The sequence below is a fragment of the Rutidosis leptorrhynchoides genome, chromosome 7 (assembly GCF_046630445.1).
Source record: "Rutidosis leptorrhynchoides isolate AG116_Rl617_1_P2 chromosome 7, CSIRO_AGI_Rlap_v1, whole genome shotgun sequence".
NCBI lineage: Eukaryota > Viridiplantae > Streptophyta > Magnoliopsida > Asterales > Asteraceae > Rutidosis > Rutidosis leptorrhynchoides.
Genome location: NC_092339.1, coordinates 303,921,130 through 303,946,075, shown reverse-complemented (window position 1 = coordinate 303,946,075; position 24,946 = coordinate 303,921,130). Strand labels below are relative to the sequence as shown.

General features: G+C 36.8%; 1 protein-coding gene across 1 annotated transcript; it reads right to left on the bottom strand.

Moving 5' to 3' along the window:
- Window positions 1-353: 353 nt before the first annotated feature.
- LOC139858025 (tetrahydroberberine oxidase-like) lies at window positions 354-2,015 on the bottom strand. Its single transcript, XM_071846879.1, has one exon. The coding sequence runs from the start codon at window positions 2,004-2,006 to the stop codon at window positions 411-413; it is 1,596 nt and encodes a 531-aa protein (XP_071702980.1). The 5' UTR covers window positions 2,007-2,015; the 3' UTR covers window positions 354-410.
- Window positions 2,016-24,946: the final 22,931 nt, after the last annotated feature.

Here is a 24,946-nt window from a genome sequence, read left to right as displayed (position 1 = left end):
GTGGGGGATTGACTAGTCAACCACTAGTCACTAGTTTGCCCACTTGACAATATTAGTCCCTCGAGTTTGAAAGCGGGTGCATGAAATAACCAAACGAATTATTTTAAATACGCTAGAGTAAACGAGAGATGTTATACTTAAATAACGGGAAATATTAAAACGCTAGTCAACGGAAGATATGAATTTAGATAACGAAAGATATTATATATATAAAAAAAAGATGACGTTAAAATAAATTAACGAAAAAATGTGGGTTATTACAGAATCATCCATCCAAAATAAGAACGCATAATTAAAGTCAGTTTTTATTTATTCTTCATCAATAATAGATACATTTTCAAATAAGAAATAACAAATGTAAAACAAAACATATAAGTCACAAGCATAAAAAGACTATATAATATGATAAACTAGAAAACCGGTATACTTTGTGGATGGTGAAAGAAGTTGTGTGGATCAACTTTAGCTTTGATGCGAATTAACCTCTTAAAGTTTTCTTTCTTCCAGTATTTGTTGCCCCACACACTTGCTTCTTCATAAGTAGCACTTCCAACACCCAGATCAAAATCAATGTAGTTATAAAAAGCCCCCCTCGGGTTCTTCGAAACATAAGGTGTTATATACTTGTTAAAGTTGCGTAACCAACTTATACGTTGAAGCGATATTGGTGTTGTGTCTGAGGTTTGGTCATCAAACCGAACCAATTGGTGAAATTGGTACAACACTCCAGCTCTGTGAGGAAAAGGAAGGGCTGACTCTGAGTACTCATTCACTTTTCCCCCAAAAGGTTGTATGATCACTGTTGATCCTACACTGTTAAACATCTGTCTCCAGATATTTTTGAGGCCACTTATGGGAATTGGGGTGTATACGTAATCTAATTTGTTTTGTCCGTTGAGCCTAATGCCGATAGTTAGGTTAGCAAGGGCTTCTAGTGAGGTGTTAGTTGGATAGCCTTGGAAAAAAAGGGCCGACTGGACCATTGTCACCTCTTGACAAATTTCCCGTGTGACATTAAGCTCGGGGTACTTTTCGTCTAATAAAGAAAGCAATGTGTCCATTGAGCCCTGATAAAGTCCATAAAATAACATTCGTATGGTTTTCTTGTTAGTGTTGACGATATCTTCGCTAAACATTTGAACTCTGATGGACAAATTTTCATCAATATTTGGTATAACGTGTTGATACTTATAGAAAATCTCCGTGGCACCTTGTTCCAAAGTTATGTTCACTAAAAATACAGTTACTAATTCCGGCACCGGAACCAACCTAAGCTTCCATGCAAGAACGATTCCAAAACTTGCAGACCCACCACCACGAATTGCCCAAAATAGATCTTCGCCCATAGACTTTCTATTTAAAATCTTTCCATTGATATCCATGAACCGAACATCAACAACATTATCCGCAGCAAGACCATATTTCCTCATCAAGTTTCCATAGCCACCCCCACCTATATACCCACCAATACCCACAGTGGGACATAAACCACCAGGGAAAGACAACTTGTTGGTCTTTCGAGATATGGTATAGTACACTTCACCAAGTGTAGCGCCACCTTGAACCCATGTGGTCCTTTTTGCAACGTTCACATTTACAGACCTCATTCTGGCTAGATCAAGTATCACAAAAGGAACATCGGCGGTAGACGAGACTGCCTCATAGTCATGGCCTCCACTCCTAATCCTCATCTCGTACCCACATTTCTTGCTGCATAAAAGTGTTGCTCGGATTTGAGCATCGTCGATCGGAGTAACAATGACCGACGGTTTGGGAGTTGAGGTTTTGTTGAATCTATGGTTGTTGACTCTAGCTTCCCAAATTGGTAGAAAAGATACATTTTTAGGGGTGAAAATGAGTTGAGAGATGCCACTGACATTATTGTATTTGGATTCAATGCAACTTATGAAACCTTGAGAACTTGGTGTAACATGATCATGGAAGGATGTTGATAATGTTACACAAAAACAAAGAGTTAAAAATGAAAGTATTAGTTGCGATTTCATCGTGTTTTTAATTTGTGAACTTTTTGTGAATTTGAATGTGATTTTATAGCTAATATCGTGTTTGTATTTATAGACCCAGGTTAGATGTTAGGATGTGATAAAAAAAAATTGAAATAATGAGCTAAGAGTGCTTTGTAGCCAACAAATATTGAATTTGAAAGGTCAGAGATGACTTTTTTTTTTTTGTTTCTCAAAGTCAACTGATAATGAGTTTTTTTATTGACGGCATTTAATTAGTTGCGATTATAGAGTATATACTTTTCAACATATATGTTTATAAGTTACCTAGTATAATCTTATCGTTATTTTTTAATAATATCGGAATTGAAAGTCATCGATCGAAGACTTGAGACTCTAGTCTGTTTAGTATTTTAATTCAATTCTAAACAGATATGGCAGTAATTAGAATATTAAATATTTAATGTCATTTATTAAAAGAGAGAATATACGAGTAGTAAGCAATAAAGTAATGATTTGTTTTATGTGTTAAACGCCTTATTAGCAGCAACAAAGTAAACAACTAAAAATAACTTACAAATATAGTACTTTTAGTATTTTATTGTTAAACGAAAACAAATAAGGCATAAGTTGTGTAATAGGAGTATTTTTATTTATTTTTTTAATTTTTTGAAAAGTAATACGAAAGTATTGTAAGTTCACTGATATTAATATTGGTTAAAGGATATTTTCTTGGAATCTTTTAAACATAGTTTAAGAGCTATGTTTAAGCTTTTAGAACATTAATTGTATATATGAACCTAACTAATAACTATCATACTAATGAGTTTTGTGCTTCTTCGGAATTTGACTTGGTGGAGTTCCCTGCCGAGCTTATTTAGCGCATCGCGTGTTAGCGTGATACCCTATTTATGGAGTTCAATCTGAGCTCGTGTCCGAATTGAAGCGTTGAATGGTAATGGTACGTAGCATCGGGGTTCAAAGGTTGATGTTTTTTGTGAGAACGAAATCGATGGCGTTATTGAGTCTCAAAGGGGTGATGGTTTGGAAGACGATGGTAATGTGGATGAAGAATTGACATTTGGTGATATTCATTTTGGCTCTATAGGTGATTTGGATGCTACGGGTGTGGTCTCTGCTTCAGGACGACTAAGTTGTCAAGTATGGATTGTTTAATTTTATTTCATCAATGAGTTGGGAAGAAAACCCTCCTCTTCCACATATTACGAATGTTGATGACCCTGGACTTGGTTATCAATAGAATGGTTCTAATGCTTTTTCTCCTAAATTAATTTTACCTACTAAGAATGTTGATGTTGTTGAAATTCCTACTGCCACTAGAGTTTATTTACCTTGTTCTCCTAATTTAGTTCAACCTACTAATGCTGGTGTAGTTGAAATTCCTACTGCCACTAGAGTTTCTTCACGAGCAAATATTATGAAAGGTAACACCAAAGTGATGGGTTCCATGATGCTTCGGTACGCAATAATCAAGTGGCGGGTTCATCGGGTCCTAACCATGAAGGTTTTTTCTACGATTTAGTGGACGATGGTGTAATTCCCTAACCTTCGGGTGTTCTTATAAGGTACAAGTCCTCAAATGTTTTAACCCAATCCTTTCCAAATCGGAACGGCAAAGGCGTCCGTATTGAGAAAATTGATGGAATGACATCGCGTCCGGATGGAAGAAATTAAAAAGACAGTAATAAGGTTACCTTGGTTGATAGTTATTTTGATTGGTTTAAGTTTATGTTTTTTGAATTGATGATGTGGGTTTACGGTTCCTGTTTTTGAACACTTTGTAATTTGCTATCTCCGTTATAGTTGTTTTTTCTTGGTGTAGTTGTTAATTTCATGCCGCTCAGTTAGAGTTAGTTAGGTTAAATGTCGTTGGTGATTCTAGCAAATATACTTATAGCAAGCGTTTGTTGTTTGGATTTGATGTATCGATTCATAGGTTCCTTCATTTATTTATGAAGGTTTATCAATTTTAATAGTATTCGTTATTTTAGCAAAAAAAAAAAAAAAAAAAAAAAAAAAAATACTAATTTGCAAATAACTTAACTTAGTACTCTGGAGTAACTTTCTTGAACTACGGAGTATAATTATGCAGGAAAAAATAAAATCTTTTAAACATCTGTTAGTGCTACTTAAAAAAAAATAAAAAATAAATAAAAAATAAAAAATCATTTTTATATTATTTTATACAAATAAAGGATAGTATCATACTCGATCATAATCATATCATAATTTGTGTAATATTTAACAGGTGTACGTTAACAGGGTAATTCTTTGAGCGGTTTTGGTTCGTTTCTATATCAGTAGTTTTTGGTTACTTTTGGATTTTGTTTTGATTGTGACCCGTGTATGTTTTAGTGTTACAGTTGTTTAAGGTTCGGGTTTAGTTAGCTTAGACTCTTTGTTTAGTTTTAGGGAATGTTTTTTGCTTCCGTGCATTACTTTGTGTTTAGATCGATTGTATGTTTGTTCGTCTTTTTCATTGATTGATTAAAAATTTAGTTATATGTTATCGTTATTTTAGTAAAAAAAAGGTAAGTTAACATGCATTCTCCATATTATTAATTTGTTGTCCATTATGAAACAATCCTACATGCGTGATCAACAGTTCAACACGTATGATCTATTGCATTGATTTATTCCGCATGCAATTGAAGTATTCTACATCCTACACCATATCGTTGATAGTATAGTAATTCATCAAATACTAATGCTTTGATTTATTCCACAGTTGAAGTATTCTACATCTTACACCAACACTTGTACGTGTTGACAATGTATTACTCCATAAATGTCTCAAAACAAAAAATCCAAAGTTTAAGAAAAAATAACCCATGTATTTTTTTTTACTCGTTTTTCACATTTTTATTCTACATGCACAAATTAAATGTATAAAAGAATTTTACTCTTATATTCTTATTTATTTATAATATAAAAATGGACAATTACAAAATCGATTAGTAACGGAAAAGAGTACAAATTACAAAATCCTCTTATATTTATATAATATTATCTCTAATTTTTATATTTTTTTAAGTGGGTATGTGAATTTGCCTTAAAAAAAATTAAGAAAATAATAAACTAATCGCATATTGGACGTCAAGCTATACATAAATAGCATTTTTATTTATTTATTTACTTTAGTGTAACTTATCGCATACCGGATGTTAAGCGAATCACATTTTATTTATTTACTTTAGTTTATACAAATTCAGAAAATTGTTAAAATATCTTATACACGAACAAGACCCAATTAATAATCTTTTTTTCTTAAGAGCGATTAAGAGTCAATGACGGAGGCCCGAACGCGATGTCGGAACACACTCACCAATCATTTCCTTGGTCGAACTATTACAGTCCTACCGCACATCAGGAGGAAATCTATATGACAAATCCATGCGAACGTCGCATGCATGTGGTAAAATCCTCTCGGGTGATGTTCGAACGCAAGACGTCCAAACGCAAACAAGTTCTTTAACCATATTCTTAAAGTGTAGCTATAATTTCCTTCAACTGTTCAAAACAGAACTTAAAATTAAGAGACGGTTAGATGATTTTTATTTGACGATCTCTAGAATATGAAACGTTCTCTTCTTCTTCTTCCACCGCCGACGCATACTTCACTACTCCGGTAACGATTTTTGCTTTCTTTTTTCTGTATTACTCGCTCTTTTCTCCTTTTCTTTACGTGTATCTGTGCCCTACAATCTCTATCCACCATGTTTCCCTTCCACACTTCTCCTTTTACTCCTAAATCCTCAGACCGCCGACCAACTAATTCCGGCACCACCTCTAACCATATACAATATCGACCCATCAATGAAGGGATATGGGTAAAAGTTGATCGGAACAATCGTAATCCATCACCCAAAAACCCCATTAATACCGCTCCCCACAATCACCAACATAACCCTAAATCGAATGTAACCAATCTAAACTCATCTTCAAACCTCATATATAACCACTTTAAACAACGAGAAGCCTCCATCAATCTCATTAAGCAATACGGTAACCTCAAATCCAGCACCCCTCCAAACATGACACCAATCGATAAAAACCGTATCACATCGTATATGTTTCATAATTTCCCCGAAAATTGGACTTCGGTAGATTTTTGGGCTATTTTCAAACGCTATGGCAACATACACGAAGTATACATCCCTAAAAAAAACCCTTAAAAGTGGTAAAAAATTCGGGTTTGTTCGATTCCTTGATGTGCCGGAATTTCACAAAGAGTCATTAGCACGACGACTCAATCTTGTCGTGGCTGGAGACTTTCTCTTAAAGGTATATATGGCATGGGATAACAATACCAAGGATAACAGGACTCCAAATCCTCAACAACCTTCGAAGCCTGTTAAATATCAACAAGCTAAATCGACCACTAAGCCCGTTAACTCTCACCAATCCAAACCGAACCTCTTTAACAACACAGACGATCGAACCTACATGGAGGCTACCTCTAACAAACAACCCTCCAAATCCAAAGTTCCTACTATCAAGGTAAGTGTTAACAAACCTATAATTGATCTCCTGGGTCACGCGGTCATCGGCAAGGTTAAGGATCTAGAATATCTCGAATATTTTCATGAGATTTGTCATAATGAAAATCTAGATGGATTCTCTATCAAATATCTTGGTGGTCATGACATAATGCTTATATATGAAGATAAACGACCTGCTCTAGATATGCTAAATAACCCGGAACACCCCCTATGGAACTGGCTCGATGACATTACCCCTTGGGACCCGGAAGCATACACCACTTCCGGTCGCATTGCTTATGTTAATATATTTGGTGTTCCGATCACTTGTTGGATGGAGTCCACCTTTCGGGATATCGCGTGTAATTGGGGTCAGGTTGTTGAGACCTTTAATTGTTCCATCACTAACGAAAACAACCAAGACCTTTCACACGGTTCGGTTATCATTAAAACCATGGACTTCAAACCTATCGATGAGCAAGCTATTATTATCCATGAAGAACATAAACAAGTCTCGGTCTTTATTAAAGAAGTGCAGAATTTTTCTATGTTTAACTACCACGAGGATTCGCCATACGAATCAAATTCGGACAACGGGTCAGACTTCAACGAACCAATTTCTGATGAAGAGTCAAACATGGAAGATGATAATCCTCTTGATGATTTCCCCCCAATCGACCCTATGCAGTATAATCATGATAACAATCTTTTTGGCAACATACCTGTCCACGATCGAGGTAATCCTCCCTCGAAAAGTGCTTCACCCTCTCAGTCATCTAGACGCATGGAAACTCACAATTATAAATTTAATCCCTCAACCTCCCCCATTAATGGCCCTAACGGGTCCATTCCCTCCAATGATGATATTGCATTCAATGCCAGTGATACAACCCCTAACGGGTCTAATACAAACTCGACCAATAACCATGTTACTCCGGATGTTACCGTAGGCCAATCAACAATTCCTGAAGCCCAATTACCGCCTAGCCCACCTCAACCTTGTGAGCCCACTACAACTCCCTCTCAACCCAATACCCCACGTAATATCACTGCAACCCAAACCCAAATTAATTCCAACGAATCACCCACTCATGGAACACCTGTACCCGATACTCCCATCCCTTTTACGATGCCTAGTAATCCTACCTCGCCTAAACAGCATCATCACATCTCCCCTGTAAGCCTCATGCCTGATCTACCCTCTACACATACCAATACCGTAACTTCTGACCCCTTTAACCTCGATGAACTACTCTCCATTGCTAAGGCCAAATCCAAGTCAAAACAAAAATCCACTAACCGCACGAAATCCACTTTGATCCCAAAAGATAAAGAGTATCCTTTCAAAAAATGCGTCAAAGACGATATCCTCAAAGCGAAACCCTCGAACCACATCCCACCTGCCGCTCCTCAATCTAATCCAAAAATGCGTCCTAGATCAAATATGCTCTACATTAAACACCTCGCTCGGAGTGGACAAAAATTACGATTTTCACAGTTAACAAAACGAGGCATATCATCATCTTCCAACGTGGACAATTCTGTATCCACTAACCACGGCTCGAAGACATCTTCAAAGCGCAATAATGTCAAATCTTCAACGAGCTCCTCAAAAGGTTTAAGCATCGACACAAACGAATTCGGACAAAGTATCGGCATCCGTTGGAATGTACGGTAAACTCTCTCCTCTTACTCGTTACCTTTTCGTCTTATAAATGTGTACGATTTCTCTTAATATCCGGGGTATTGGGCAATTGGGTAAAATTAGCTGGCTCAAACGTATTTGTCATAATGAGAAACCTACAATATTAGGGTTACAAGAAACAAAAAGCGAACATACACAAGATAATATCATTGATTCTTTCTGGTACAATTCTGACTTCAAATTCGTTCAAAAAGATTCGATTGGCGCCTCTGGGGGTATCATCACGATTTGGGATTGCAACATATTTTCCTTCGATTATGCTATCGAAGGAGAATTCTTTCTTGCAATCTGCGGGTCTTGGGCGGGATTTGATTCAAAGATCGCACTTATCAACTTCTACAGTCCACATTTATCATACAAAAAACTTAGATTCTGGTCTGAACTAACCTCCCTACCAAATTCTCTCACGTTTCCTTTTATCATCTTCGGTGATTTTAATGAAGTTAGAAACACTTCGGAACGCATGAACTGTGAATTTAACCAACAATGGGCTAATAACTTTAATAATTTCATTAACAATTCAGGACTAATTGATCTACCTCTTGGCGGGAAAAAATTCACTCGAATTTGTATAAAAAGAATGAAATTTAGTAAACTTGATAGATTCCTCATTTCCGATGAAAATTTTAAGTTATGGCCTAACATCTCCTCCAAAACTCTCGACCGCGACCTCTCCGACCACTGTCCTATACTTCTTAGAAACACATTCGCTGATTCCGGTCCTAAGCCTATTCGTGTGTTCGACACATGGCTTGACCTCAAAGACGCAGACTCTGTCATTGCTCGGGCTTGGTCAATCCCAACGACCGGTAACCACCCTGACTGCATACTTCGTAACAAGCTCAAAAACGTAAAAATGGAACTAAAAAAACATAGCACTCAACTCAATAACCTGGATTCTCAAATTCTGGATCACCTTAATGCTATTAACGAATGGGAAGCTTTAGCCGAAACTAGACCTTTGACTGAAATCGAGAAAAACAAATGGCTAAACGAGAAGTCCTCTCACATCGATAAAGAAAAAACTAAAACAAACATGCTAAAACAAAAATCAAGAATTAAATGGGCTCTCGAAGGCGATGAAAACTCGAAATACTTCCATAATTACATTAAAAAACGCATCAGTAAAAACAACATACACGGCGTTTCTATTAATGGAACTTGGACTGAAGATCCTAACATCATAAAACACGAAACCTTCCTTTACTTCAAAAACCTCTTCAAATCAAACAACCTTAACAATCATTGCCCCTTCGATAATGTTCCCCATCACCAATACATCTCTCCCCACGACAACATCATTCTTGAGTTCGAACTCCACGAAGAAGAAATATGGGACGCACTTAATAACTGTGATAGCTCTAAGGCTCCCGGTCCTGATGGTTTTAATATGAAATTTTTCAAAAAATATTGGGATCTTATAAAAAACGACCTCATTAAAGCATTAAAATGGTTCTGGACCAATTCTGAAATCTCCAAGGGCTGCAACGCCTCCTTTTTCACCCTCATCCCCAAAAAACCCAACCCTATCGGTTTGAATGAATACCGACCTATCTGTCTAATAGGTAGTTATTATAAAATTCTAACCAAAATCCTCTCTAATCGCCTCGCCAAAGTCATCCATAAGGTCATTGGGATCGAACAAACCGCCTTTCTCAAAGGTCGTAACATCCTCGACAGCGTTCTTATTGCTAACGAAATTATTGATGAACTTAAACGAAAAAAATGCAAAGGTTTAATTTTCAAAGTCGATTTCGAAAAAGCTTTCGAATGTATCGAATGGGACTTTCTTTTTAGCACCATGCAATACATGGGATTCGGTCCGAAATGGATTAGTTTCATTCGAGCATGTCTTTCCTCCTCATCCATTTCCATCCTTGTCAATGGTTCCCCCACATCGGAATTCTCCCCGGAAAGAGGAATACGCCAAGGCGGTCCTATCTCGCCTTTCCTCTTCATCATCGTCGCTGAAGGTCTCAACATCCTAGCTAAACGGGCACTATCTAATGGCCATATACACGGCATCAATGTTGGGAAGGATAACATCACCGTCACTCATCTCCAGTACGCCGACGACACGATCTTTTTCGGGGAATGGAGTAAAAGGAATGCCAAAAACATTTCCAAACTCCTCAAATGCTTCGAGAAAATCTCGGGTCTTAAAGTCAATTTTCATAAAAGTAAACTATTCGGCATCGGTACCTCTCCCCATGAAACCGATGAAATGGCAAACTATATCTGTTGTTCTACCGGTACCACTCCCTTCACATATCTCGGTCTACCCATCGGAACCCCCACATCACATCCCTCATCCTGGCACCAAATTATAGAAAAGTTCGACAAAAGACTCTCCGACTGGGCGGCAAAAACGGTTTTTTTCGGGGGTCGACTCACACTCATCAAATCCATTCTAAGTAGCTTACCGCTTTATTATTTCTCTCTCTTCCTTACACCTTCCTCCATCCTAAAACTCCTCGAAGCCAAAAGACGCATATTTTTCTGGGGTGGGTCATCTACTGAAAACAAAATAAATTGGATAAAATGGGATCAAATACTCCTACCCTACGAAAATGGTGGTTTAAACATTGGCTCACTTTTTAGCAAAAATATCTCACTACTATGTAAATGGTGGCGGCGATTTAAAAACGAGGATAACGCATTATGGGTTAAAATTATCAAAAGCATTTACGGGAAGGGGGGGGGGGTTGGATTCTAACGTTTCTTGCAGGTACATTTCAGGTCGCACACTTTGAAAGGAAATCATTAAAGCCGGCAAGGTCGCGAACTACTTAGGCACCTGCTTTTCATCCTCCATTACAAAAAATCTGGGAAATGGATTGTCTATTAAATTCTGGAACGACATCTGGTTTGGTTCAGAACGCTTTAGCACACTTTTTCACAGGTTATATATGCTCGAGACCAACAAAGAGGCAACTGTCACGGATCGAATCACACAAATTAACGCATCTTCATCGGGTAATTGGTGCTGGACAAGGCCTCCAAATGGCCGAGCCCTTAACGAATTACTGGAACTTAACAACATCATATCATCCGTTACATTAACTGACAAACCCGACTCCTGGAAGTGCACGCTTGACCCCTCGGGTATCTACACCACCAAATCTATGGCACATCTAATAAACACATTAAAACTTGGTGGCAACGCTCTTAGCTTAACGATTCCCCACAACAAACTTCTTCCTCAAAAAGTCTACATTTTCATATGGCGGGCCTTTCAAAAAAAGTTACCGGTCAGATTTGAATTAGACAAACGAGGCATCGATCTAGACTCCATCTTATGTCCACTTTGCGAATTAGATACAGAATCCACTGATCACATACTCGATCTTTGCCTTAAATCAGCTCTAATATGGAAACAGGTACTTGATTGGTGGGCCCAAGACAACACATTAATCTCCAATGTAATCGATGCGATTATCAATGACCAATCCTTCGCTACTAATAAACTCGGGATTTCAATATGGCAAGCAACCAAATGGACTACATGCTACACAATCTGGAAACATAGAAATTTAAAAGTATTCTCCAACAAAACATGGTCTCCCGCCTCGATCCTCTCCGAAATACAAACTCAAAGCTATAGCTGGATATCCAAAAGGCTACGTAAAAATAAATCAATCATATGGCATCAATGGCTCATCAATCCTTCCTTCTTCGTCATGGATCATCCGCACCGTGTCGGTATAGGCTGATAACACTCGTTCATACAAGTGTAGCTGGCGAATTCCATTTTGGCTATCGAGGGTCTGATTAATCGGGTTAGTCCGTTGGAACTTTGTAGGCGCTTGATCGTCACTGTTTCTCTCTCTCTCCCGGCTTGATTTATCAAGTTCTTACTCCCTTTTTAGCCTTTAATGGTCTTCGTTGGTTATTCTTAGTAATTAGACTCCTAAAATATTTTCTCCACTTCATATATTGTATAGAGTGTATAGGGCTTTGTAAGTTGTTTATTCCAATATTAATAATAATCTTTACTTTTCAAAAAAAAAAAAAAAAAAATGATCGGATTTTATTAAAATGGGAAGAAGCTAGAAAGCAAAAACAACTTCTCTTACATACTAAACACCATGTAACATTTGGCCGTTTGGCCACCCAACCACTATCCCAGCCACAGTTCCACTCACCACTCCAAATTACCACTTTACTCCCCTTAGCTTTACATACCAAATAGATGTAAATTTTTAGGAGTACTCACATCTTTACCCCCTCAAATATGGACCTAAATGTAACTATTAATTTAATAAATTATCTACCAAAAAACTACCACCAAACTTTTTGACGGAATTTATTTTTTTTCCTGTCGCGAGTTAGGTTTCTCAGTTATCACCGTTCAATTCGAAATACTTTTACGAACAAAACGCAACTAACTATATTCGAAACGGATGTTTTTTTTTCCTTCTAATGAAAACACACACACACACACACACACACATATATATATATATATATATATATATATATATATATATATATATATATATATATATATATATATATATATATATATATATATATTATAATAATAAAAAATGAACTCAACTTATTTTAGCGAGTGAATTCCTACAACAAGTAGTAAGTTCATGATTAGGTAAAAGAAACGATCTAGGTTCAAGTCCTTCTGAACTTTTTTTTTTCTTTTTATTCGCAATTTTTTCTTAGTTCTCTCGATATTAGTTTTATAAAAAAAAAGTTAGAATATTTCGCCGCAACGCGCGGACCAGATTTTTTCTAGTTACAAACATAAGAAAGCAGTTTGCAACTACGAGTTCCAAACTAGTCTATCATGTTTAAATCTATAGATAACCATTCAAAATGAAGATGATTTTAGCTGATTAGGAAACAAAAAAGAGACAATTATTATTATTATTATTATTATTATTATTATTATTATTATTATTATTATTATTATTATTATTATTATTTGGCAAAAATAACGAAAACACTTTATAGATGGGACCTTCATCGGAAGATGAAGATCCAAATCGAAACGTAGAATATGAAATGGGCGGGTTCGAAACTAGTAAACGTCACAAATCGACGCTAACTCCAACCGAGTCATGCCATGACAACTAAACCTAATACAATTATAACCAAACCAAAATACCAAACTAACAAATGCAAAGTTATAAATCTATTACACAATAACAAGGACATAAAAAAATAAGAACACCGAAATTAAGAAGGCCAGTTACCATTTCTTTCATCCGGACGATTTGTGAAGCCGTCAATAGTATCGATGTGAACCCCTTTACCACCATGGGATTTTAAATCATAAGAAATAACCTTGGACGACGAGCACACAATACATTTCCCGAGTACCCAAGGATTCCTTGATCCTTAAACTCCGCCTTGCGTATTGAAAAAACTTGAGAGTGTAAGACGTTCTTTTTTTTGGGGCGGGACGGGAAATAAATCAAATATTGCTTGGGTTAAATGGGATGTGGTTCTTTTACCTTTTGGGGAGGGCGGGTTAAATTTGGGTTCCTTAAAAAGTAAAAACCTTGCTTTGATCGGCAAGTGGTGGTGGAGGTTTAAATCCGAAGCCATTTCCTTGTGGGTCAAACTTATTTCAAGCATTTACGGGCCCTCGGGTGGACTTGATACTTCTACTAATATATATTATCGAGTTCTTCTACGTGGGCTAACATTGTCAAAGCAGGGGTGCACATAGATTCTCTTGGCGTTTCTTTCAGGAATTCTTTTATAAAAAGTAATGGGAGCGGGTCAGGAACTTCCTTCTGGAACGATCAGTGGGTGGGTGATGATGTTTTACGTTACATGTTCTCGAGATTAGTGCGGTTAGAAACAGATATGGACGCGAAAGTAAGTGACAGATTAGTATGGGCTGACTCAAAATGTTCCGGTACGTGGGCCTGGTCTCGGGTTCTAATGGGCTGGTCACTTGGCGAGTTGGAAGACCTAAACAATCTGATTTCGAGTGTAACACTACAACCCTCAAAATCAGACTCTTGGTGTTGGAAACTATCAAAGGACGGTTCTTTCACAACGAAGAAACTTTCGAGGTTGGTTGATGATCAAATTCTGTGTGTGTGGGTTCTAATGCTTTTGAAACTTTAAGGAATAATCTCATACCTAAAAAGGTTGACGTATTTGTGTGGAGAGCTAGGAAGAAGTGGTTACCAACGTTGGTTGAATTGGATAATCGAGGAGTGGATTTACATTCCGTACGTTGTCCACTTTGTGACAATGATGTGGAATCGGTAGATCACTCTCTCCTCTTTTGTAAGTTTGCTTTTAAGATTTGGTCCAAGGTGTTTGATTGGTAGGGTATGAATATGGCTTCATCATTGAGTGTCAACGAAATCTTTCTCGAAAATTCAAGTATCACTATGTCGCTTGAAGGCTCTAAAATATGGCAAGCGGCGTTGTGGTCATGTGGTTATTTAATTGGGGCAAATAGAAATCATATGTGAAATTCAAGAGAAGACGTTCGAGTGGAACGCGAAGAGATGCAAGTCGAAGAGTATTGATTGGCACAATTGGTTACATAATCTCAATACTTTTTCTGTTAATTGTTAGCATACTTCTTGTTAGTTAGCAGCTTGTGAAACTCTCTGTTGCGAATTGTATAGTCTGTTCCAGTCACATTTGGGTTGGGAAGATGAATATGTACATTCTGTATATTCTTTGTGATAATAATATGTAACGACCCAAACCTCGTTATACCAAAAACACGCTAAATTTTTTTTTTCAGAAACAATGCATCTGGACGGCGTCTAGTTATCTGTATGGCGTCCAGTTATCTGGACGGCGTCCAGCAAAGAAGACCAGGACGGCGTCCAGCAAAGAAGACCAGGACGGCGTCCAGAGGATCTGGACGGTGTCCAAATGAACTGCCAGATTCTGATCACCGTGTCCAACTTACGTGAGCGGAAAACCCGCTTCCCGACATTTTTAAACGAAACCCTTTTTACAACATGTCAATATAATTAAAACTAAGAAGTTTCCACAATAATACCAAGTTTTACAACATCGGGCCCACATCGGCCGTTTTACGAATTTCGTTCAAAAATACAAGTTTCGACCATAAGAGTTTAAATTCCAAACGACACCTAGAGCATGGTGTTTGGGGTTAAACTACCCACATCTTGGCCAAACTTCAAAAGGTAAACATTTCAATTGCGTCCCCTATCAAAACAAAGCGGGAGGCCACTAATCTAAACGAACGCCCTTACCCTTGTCCACACCGGAGCCTAAAAAGAGTAAATAACGAGAGGTTAAGCAAAACGCTTAGTGAATGCAATAATTATACACATACATATATAATGCACCTACTTGCAAACACTTACAACAAATACCTCATACATGCTAGCATTCTAAATTAGCATACCATCTCAAATACATTGCTAAATCCACGATAATCACGAGCTAGCACAACAATAGCATATAACACGAACGATGTAATATGCAATACTACAACACATAACCATTGTTAACCAATTGTACAAAGGAATGGTACTCGAATTTCCCATCGGTGTTCATAACAACCGTTAGAGTACTTAACACGTCGTACACTAAGCCCACGGGTGGCATCTTAACACGTCGATACTTCACCCCGCGTGGCGTCTTAACACGTCGACACTTCACCCGTCCTAGTTCTTGGAGTGGCATCTTAACACGTCGATGCTTCACCCAGAGTGGTGTTTTAACACGTCGACACTTCACTCTTCATGTTACTTGGGGTGGTATCTTAACACGTCGATACTTCACCCCGAGTGGTGTCTTAACACATTGACACTTCACTCACTACGTGAACGTGGTGTCTTAGCACATTGACACTTCACATCTCAAGCTACACAAATAAATACATTATATACCTACGCATATAATTATTCCACTCACCTTAACACGTCGGTGATGATTTCACTTCCGTACGCTTCAAAGCAAAGTACCTAATACATTAAGTACACATTCAATACACAAACTTGTGGAACCAACCACCTAACACTTAACTCTTGAGCATTTAATGACCCAAATACATTAAATGACCAATTTACACAAAACCGCCCATTTAAGGCCAAGACTCATCATTAATCGCTATAAACTAGTGATTAGAGTCTACTAACCCCCAACTAACTCAACTTAGGGTATTTCATACCCATCACACCCAATTAGGTCAACCATTACCCATTTGACCCATTTTAACACTTAGACCCACAAATTTAGTCAAACTTGAACCCATTAACAACTTACACTAATTCACAAGTGTACTAGTGTTTTAACAACAGAATTAACATTTCAAACACCAAATTCAAGACCAAACCCTAGATTGCAAGCCTTGGGGTTTTCATGCACCAATTTAACTCAAATTCACCCATTTAACCCCCAAATGGGTCTTACAAGTCTCAAAAGTACAAACCCTAGCCATAAATCAATTAAAACTCAAAACACGGAGTTAGGACTTACCAACGCTATCACAACGTAGTTAGAGACGTAGGGAACAACTTTAGAACTCGAGCTTAAACCCGAAACTGGCTTCTTCCTCTTTGGTTTGAGCTTTCTCACACTAGAACCTTCTCTCTCTCTAGTTATGAAGTGAAAAGGATGTGGTAGATGAAAAAGGAGTTAAGTCACCCACCAAACTGATCTTGGGGCCTTAAAGTCATCCACCATGTGAAAATACCAAAATACCCCTTTTAAATATCTAAAAACAAAACAGCTGGCCCGCCAGTTCATCTGGACGGCGTCCAGAATTCTAGACGGCGTCCAGCCCTTCAAAATAGGACGGCGTCCCACCTATTTGGACGGCGTCCAAACCATCTGGGAAAACATGATCTTACACGAGCTAAAATTCCAAACGATACGTAACTTCACCAACACGAGCTAAAATTTTAAAAGGACCAATGAATCGAGGAGCTAACTTTCCCCGTTTTCGAAAATGAATAATACCCTTCCATGGCGAAACCTTAAGCATCACCATGTCACCCTCTTGGAACTCAATCAATCGCCTACGTTTGTCAGCATACGACTTTTTTCTGTCTTGAGCCGCTTTCAAATGAGTCCGAATCATCTCAATATTGCTATTCGTCTCCAAAACCAAATCGGTACTCCCGATCTCCCTTTGTCCCACTTCACCCCAACAAATTGGAGTTCGACACCTTCGTCCATAAAGTATCTCTTAAGGTGGCATCCCGATACTAGTATGATAACTATTATTGTACGAAAATTCCACCAAAGGCAAGTGCTCATCCCAACTATGCCCGAAATCAATAATACACGCCCGTAACATATCCTCCAATGTTTGATTTGTACTTTCGATTTGACCGTCCGTTTGAGGAAGGTACGCCGTGCTCATTCTCAATTGTGTACCCATATCTTCATGAAACTTATTCCAAAACCGAGATGTGAAACGAGTATCCCGATCCGAAATAATAGATATAGGAACCACATGTCTCGATATCACCTCCTTGATAAACAACTTCGACAAAGCCTCCGACGATATCGTTTCCTGAATGGGAAGAAACAAAGCACTTTTCATCAACCGACCAACTATCACCCAAATCGTATCAAATTGGGTTCTCGCCGTCTTTGGTAACTTTATAATGAAGTCCATGGTAATGTGCTCCCATTTCCATTTCGGGGCTTCCAACGGTTGTAACTTACCATACGGCTTTTGGTGCTCGGCCTTAACTTGCAAACACGTGATACATTGTTCAACATACTTTACAACATCACGTTTCATGCCCGGCCACCGATACTCTTTCTTCAAATCGAGATACATCTTCGTTGTGCCCGGATGAATGGAATACTTCGACTTATGTGCTTCATCAAGTATCACTCGTCGAAAATCTCCCATTCTAGGCACCCACACTCTTCCTTGAAAAGACAACAAACCATGCGGACCTAAAGTAATAGACTCCGTTTGCCCCACGATTCGTTCCTCATGCTTATTGTTAACAAAAGCTTCAATTTGAATCTCACCGAGCTTTACAAGAAAATCGTTAGTAATAATCATGCGTAACGATCCTACTTGTATTGCCGGATGTTGACTCTTCCGACTTAACACATCCGCGACCACACTCGCCTTACCCGGATGATAAAGTATTTCACAATCATAATTTTTTACCACATCCATCCATCTACGTTGACGGTAATTCAAATCTCGTTGATCAAAAAGATGTTTTAAGCTGTTGTGATCCGAATAAATCGTACACTTGACACCATACAAGTAATGGCGCCAAATTTTCAACGCATGAACCACCGCCGCCAATTCAAGATCATGAGTCGGATATCTCTTTTCACGTTCCTTTAATTGTCTAAAGGCATACGCGATGACTTTACCTCGTTGCATTAGAACACAACCAATCCCATTTAAAGAAGCATCACAATAAACCGTCATGTCTTCTACACCTTACGGCAACACTAAAACTGGAGCTTGACATAATTTCTCTTTCAACAATTGGAAAGCATTTTCTTGCTCGTTTTCCCAATTAAATCTCGCATTCTTCCTTGTCAACTTCGTCAATGGAGAAGCGATCTTAGAAAAGTCTTGGATAAACCGACGATAATAACCGGCCAACCCGAGAAAACTTCGGATTTCCGTACGCGTAGTCGATCGTCCCCAACTCTTTACCGTCTCAATCTTCCCCGGATCTACTTGAATACCATCTTTGTTCACAATATGGCCAAGGAATTGAACTTACCTTAGCCAAAATTCACATTTGGAGAATTTTTCATACAACTTCTCCTTCCGTAACGTCTTCAACACACCATGCAAATGATGTTCATGTTCCTTCATACTCTTCGAATAGACAAGTATGTCGTCAATGAACACAATTACCGACTTGTCCAACATAGGTTGGCACACTCGGTTCATAAGATCCATGAATGCCGCCAGTGCATTCTTAAGACCAAAAGGCATAACTACAAACTCAAAATGATCGTAACGCTTTCGAAAGGCCGTTTTCTCAATATCCTCCTCACGGACCCGCAATTAATGATAGCCGGACCGTAAGTCAATTTTAGAAAAATAAGTCGCGCCTTAGAGTTGATCAAACAAATCATCAATTCGAGGCAATGGATAATGATTCTTGATCATCACTTTATTCAACTCTCGATAATCGATGCACATTCGCATACTACCATCTTTCTTCTTCACGAATAAAACCGGAGCGCCCCATGGCCAAGCACTCGGTCGGATAAAACCCTTCTCAATTAACTCTTGGGTTTGATTTAACAACTCTTTCATTTCCGTTGGTGCTAAACGATAAGGAGTTTTAGCAATGAGAGTTATCCCCGAAACTAACTCAATGCGAAATTCAACTTGTCTTTCCGCCGGAACACCCGGTAATTCATCCGAAAAAACGTCTTCGAATTCTCTAACCACCAGAATTTCACGAATGGATGGTGGCTCTTCACGAGTATCAACTACATGGGCAAGAAAAGCCATGCCACCACTAACAAGAAAAAGACGTGCCCGTGCATAAGTGCATAATGGCACAAGTTTTCTCTGTCTCTCGCCATGAATAATTAACTCTCCCCCACTTGGGGTCTTCACACGAAAAGACTTTTCATGACATGCAATATCGGCTCTATAACGATCGAGTCAATCCATACCAACGACAATATCGAATTCACCCAAGGTCATCGGGATAAGATCAATTTTAAACGTTTTGGTACCAAACACAATATCACAATCATTACAAACATCAACCTCTAGCACCATCTTACCATCCGATATTTCAACTTCTACCGGATGACTTAACTTAGCTAGTGGTTTATCAAGCTTAGACACAAATCTTGGAGAAAAAAACGATAATTTAGCACCACTATCAAATAGGATCCTTGCCAGATTAGAGTTAACTATGAAAGTACTTGAGACAACTTCATTGGATTGCTTGGCCTCATCATTAGTCATTAAATAATTTCGCCCCCGAGCCTACCCGCCGCCTTCTCCAACTTCTTAACATGATCACCCCGCAACTCGGGACATTCCGTCCTTCAGTGCCCTTCTTTGTTACAATTAAAACACGTGATTTTGTTTGTAGCGGATTGGTTCGAACAATCGCGAGCCGTGTGCCCCTTTTGTCCACAATTGTAGCACGAATAAGAAAAACTCCCGGAAGCACTCTTCTTCACACTACCAACACTTTTGGACCCCTTCTTGTTCTTCTTGCTTAAAAAGTTCGATTGACTCGAACCCTCAAATTTTCTTTTGCCAAAAGTAAAATCACTCTTCCTCAAGACGAGCGCCTCAAAACTTTTGGCCATATCGAACAACTCATCAAAAGTCTTCACCGTGGTTACACTAATCTTCTCTTGGTAGTTGTCGTTCAAGATTCGGTAGAAGTCTTCCTTCATCATTTTATCATTCCCGACATACTCCGGGCAAAATTGGGTCTTTGACAAGAAAACGGATTTGGGAGTGTCCAAATCCATTGACCCTTGCCTCAAGGCACGCAACTCGTCCTTAAGTCTAGTAAGATCGGTCGAAGTTTGGTACTCTTTGAAAAATTCCGCCTTGAATTCATCCCAAGTGAATTTCATGCATTGCTCTTCACCATAAAGTTGAATTTTCGCGTCCCACCACAACTTGGCATCGCCCCTTAACATACTACACCCATACCTCATCTTCTTATCGAGAGGGCATTCACAAGTACGAAAAGCCCCCTCCATATCGGAGACCCAATGGGCACTCTTAAGTGGGTCCCGTTCGCCTTCAAAGGTGGGAGGTTGAGAATCCTTGAAGTTCTTATAGTAGAAGTCCCTCCTTTCAACATTATCTTCTTGTAGAATAACCTTCACTTGCTCCTTAACTAGATTGACTACTTGCTCATCAGTCGAGTCTAGAAACATCTTCCTAACGTCCTCAAGGAAGGCCGTGTGATGCCTTTTCAAAATGGCCTCAACCTTGGCCGTAAACTTGGAGTCCTCGCTCGTAACTCCTTCATTGGTATCATGTCCGTTTCTCATCTTCATTCTATAAAACGGAAATAGGTTAAACCATGAAATGAAAAGATATAAACACATACATATACAAATACACCTCACCGCCCCATCTTGCTCAACAATCATCGTACATCGCTTGTTTGATACGATTTAAACCCGTAACAATGGTAGCTAATCATTGTTACGCGAGTACGTCGCATTAACTTGCTAGTACAACGTCTATCTCGCTTGATGATTGCAAACACAACACAAAACAATTAGCGCATAGTTAGTTCACCTAAACCTAGGCACTAACCAATCCCCGGTCTGACCCGTCTCCTACAAGTCCCGCATAAAGCGCATACACAATAAAGTCTAAGTCTAGGCACCTATCTCAAGTCGCCTAAATCCCTTAGACCATGCTCTGATACCACTTGTAACGACTTAAACCTCGTTATACCAAAAACACGCTAAATTTTTTTTTCTTCAGAAACAATGCATCTGAACGGCGTCCAGTTATCTGAACGGCGTCCAGCAAAGAAGACCAGGACGGCATCCAGAGGATCTGGACGGCGTCCAAATGAACTGCCAGATTCTGATCCCCGTGTCCAACTTATGTGAGCAGAAAACCCGCTTCCCGACACTTTTAAATGAAACCCTTTTTATAATATGTCAATATAATTAAAACTAAGAAGTTTCCACAATAAAACCAAGTTTTATAACATCGGGCCCACATCGGCCGTTTTACGAATTTCGTTCAAAAATACAAGTTTCGACCATAAGAATTTAAATTCCAAACGACACCTAGAGCATGGTGTTTGGGGTTAAACTACCCCACATCTTAGCCAAACTTCAAAAGCTAAACATTCCAATTGCGTCCCCTATCAAAACAAAGCGGGATACCACTAATCCAAACGAATGCCCTTACCCTTGTCCACACCGGAGCTTAAAAAGAGTAAACAACGAGAGCGTAAGCAAAACGCTTAGTAAATGCAATAATTATACACATACATATATAATGCACCTACTTGCAAACACTTACAACAAATACCTCATACATGCTAGTATTCTAAATTAGCATACCATCTCAAATACAATGCTAAATCCACGATAATCACGAGCTAGCACAACAATAGCATATAACACGAACAAGGTAATATGCAATACTACAACACATAACCATGGTTAACCAATCGTACAAAGGAATGGTACTCGAATTTCCCATCGGTGTTCATAACAACCATTAGAGTACTTAACACGTCGTACACTAACCCCACAGGTGGCATCTTAACACGTCGATACTTCACCCCGGGTGGCGTCTTAACACGTCGATGTGATGACCCGGAAATTTCCGATCAAATTTAAGCTTAAATCTTATATGATTTCGACAAGATAAGCAAAGTCTGTAATATTGAGTTACAAAATTATGAAAACTATTTACAAGAATTCATTTATAACTTTTACTAATCCCGACGATTCACGAACCTTTGTTGTAAATAAGTAAAAAATAAATAAATAAATAAATAAATTATATATATAAAAATAAATGTGAATATATAAATAATAATTGAAAGTAATATAAACTATTAAAAAAAATTAAATATGTAAAATAATACACAAAATAATTAAGTGTAATGAAAAATGATTCTATATAAATATATATGATTCTAGGTATAATTATTATTAAATATATAGTGTAATATATATAAAATTTATAAATAATGAATATTTAACAAAAGATATTAAATATCATATGTAATTACAAGTTAAAGTATAAATGTTATATTAATAATATGATCATTATTTTCATTACTAATAGTAACATTAATATTTGTATCATTAATAATAGTGTGTCAAAAATAATATATATATATATATATATATATATATATATATATATATATATATATATATATATATATATTAAATTTGTTATATAAGTGTTATATTAATAACTTGATCATTACTATCATTATTATTATTATTATTATTATTATTATTATTAATGTAATATTAATGATAATATTTGCATTATTAATATTATTAATATTTTAATATAAAATATATACATATATAGGAAATTCGATATGTACAATTTGTTATGTTATTATTAATACTATTATTATTATTATTATTAATATCAATATAAGTATTGTTATTAATAACACTATTGTTATCATTTTCATTAGGATTGTTATTTTTTTTAAATAAACTTAATAAAAAGTATCATTTTTTTATTATTATTAATTAAATTATAATTATTAATTATTATATAAAATCGTACGTTCGATTAAGGGAATCAAAATTTGTTTCTTGTAACTTTCATACTGTGATAGATTTGTCCTCCTGTCTCTAAAATTCGTACGAACCCAATTCAATCACAGGTATAATCCAAAAGCTGTTAGAAATCGTTATCCATATTTATTTTATTTATTTTCCTGAACAATTATTATATGTCGACCAATTTGACATAAATTAACTCATTCCAGTTGATGATTGACACCACACTACTTCACAATATCAATTACAAATCACAAAACTCAATAACCACTCTTAAATCGATCGGATTAGTCAGAAGAGGGGATGAACGGCAGGTACCACCTTGTTCTTGGTTTGATTTTTCAAAAAGTTCAATTTCTTAATAAACTTTAAAATCTAATAATGCAAAGTTATTAGAAATCTTTTACTCAATCGCCCGGTAAATTCACAGCCTTCAATTTCCATTATCGAATCCAAATTTTACGAGTCAAAGTTTCGAATAGAAAAAGTCAACTATTGTTCATCGATGAAATTCAAATCGGTGTTGATGTTTCAGGTAAAATTGGGTATTCTTAATGTTTTTAAGGACGATTTAGAACCTAATTCATGTAGAACTTTTTGTTTAAAAACCTCTAAAAATCAAAATCACTAATGGAGTTCATATATGTTCTTCGCGAGCTACAAGCTGCTGTTTAATTTTTTTTTTTCGAGTGTTCTGTTGATTCACCCATTTTCTAATCCATTCTCGTTCAAATATACTTCCTAAATTACACGATTAAATTAAGCTATAGTCTAGTTTTAGGGTGGTCTCTGATCGAGCTGTTTAAGGAGATGAAGAAGAAAGGTTAAGCAACAGATAGATACAGATATAAATATAAGATGGGTATTTTATCAAAAAAAATACAAATGGTCGAGTGGTATATGTGTTGGATGAGTATGAGAGTGATTCGGGTTCGAGCCTCACAGCAGTCATATTTTTTTTGGGGCTTTATGAGGTAGTACTCTCACTTATTATTAATATTATTATTATTATTATTATTATTAATATTATTATTATTATTATTATTATTATTATTATTATTATTATTATTATTATTATGATTATTATTATTATTATTATTATCATTGTTATTACCATAATTATTATTATTATTATTGTTATTGTTATTATTATTAGTAATGTAAGTATTATTATTGTTATTATTACTAATACAAGATTTATGATCATATATTATTATTGTTACTATTATTAAGGTTATAATTATTATCATTTGTATTATATCTAAAAATATTATAATTATCATTAGTATTAGTATTATAAATATGATTATTATTACTATGAACATAATAAAAGTTATTATTATTTCATTAATACTAGTATTAGAATCATTTTATAACTACTAGAATTAGGTATTTTTAATATAATACTAACCAAATATATATTAATATGACTATATAAATGTTAATCATTTTAAATATATATACACCAATTAAATATATATAATATATAATATAAGTTATAATATATGAATTTTTTTAATTACGATTATATATATATTAATAAATATATATATGATATAGGTTCGTGAATTCGAGCCCAACCCTGC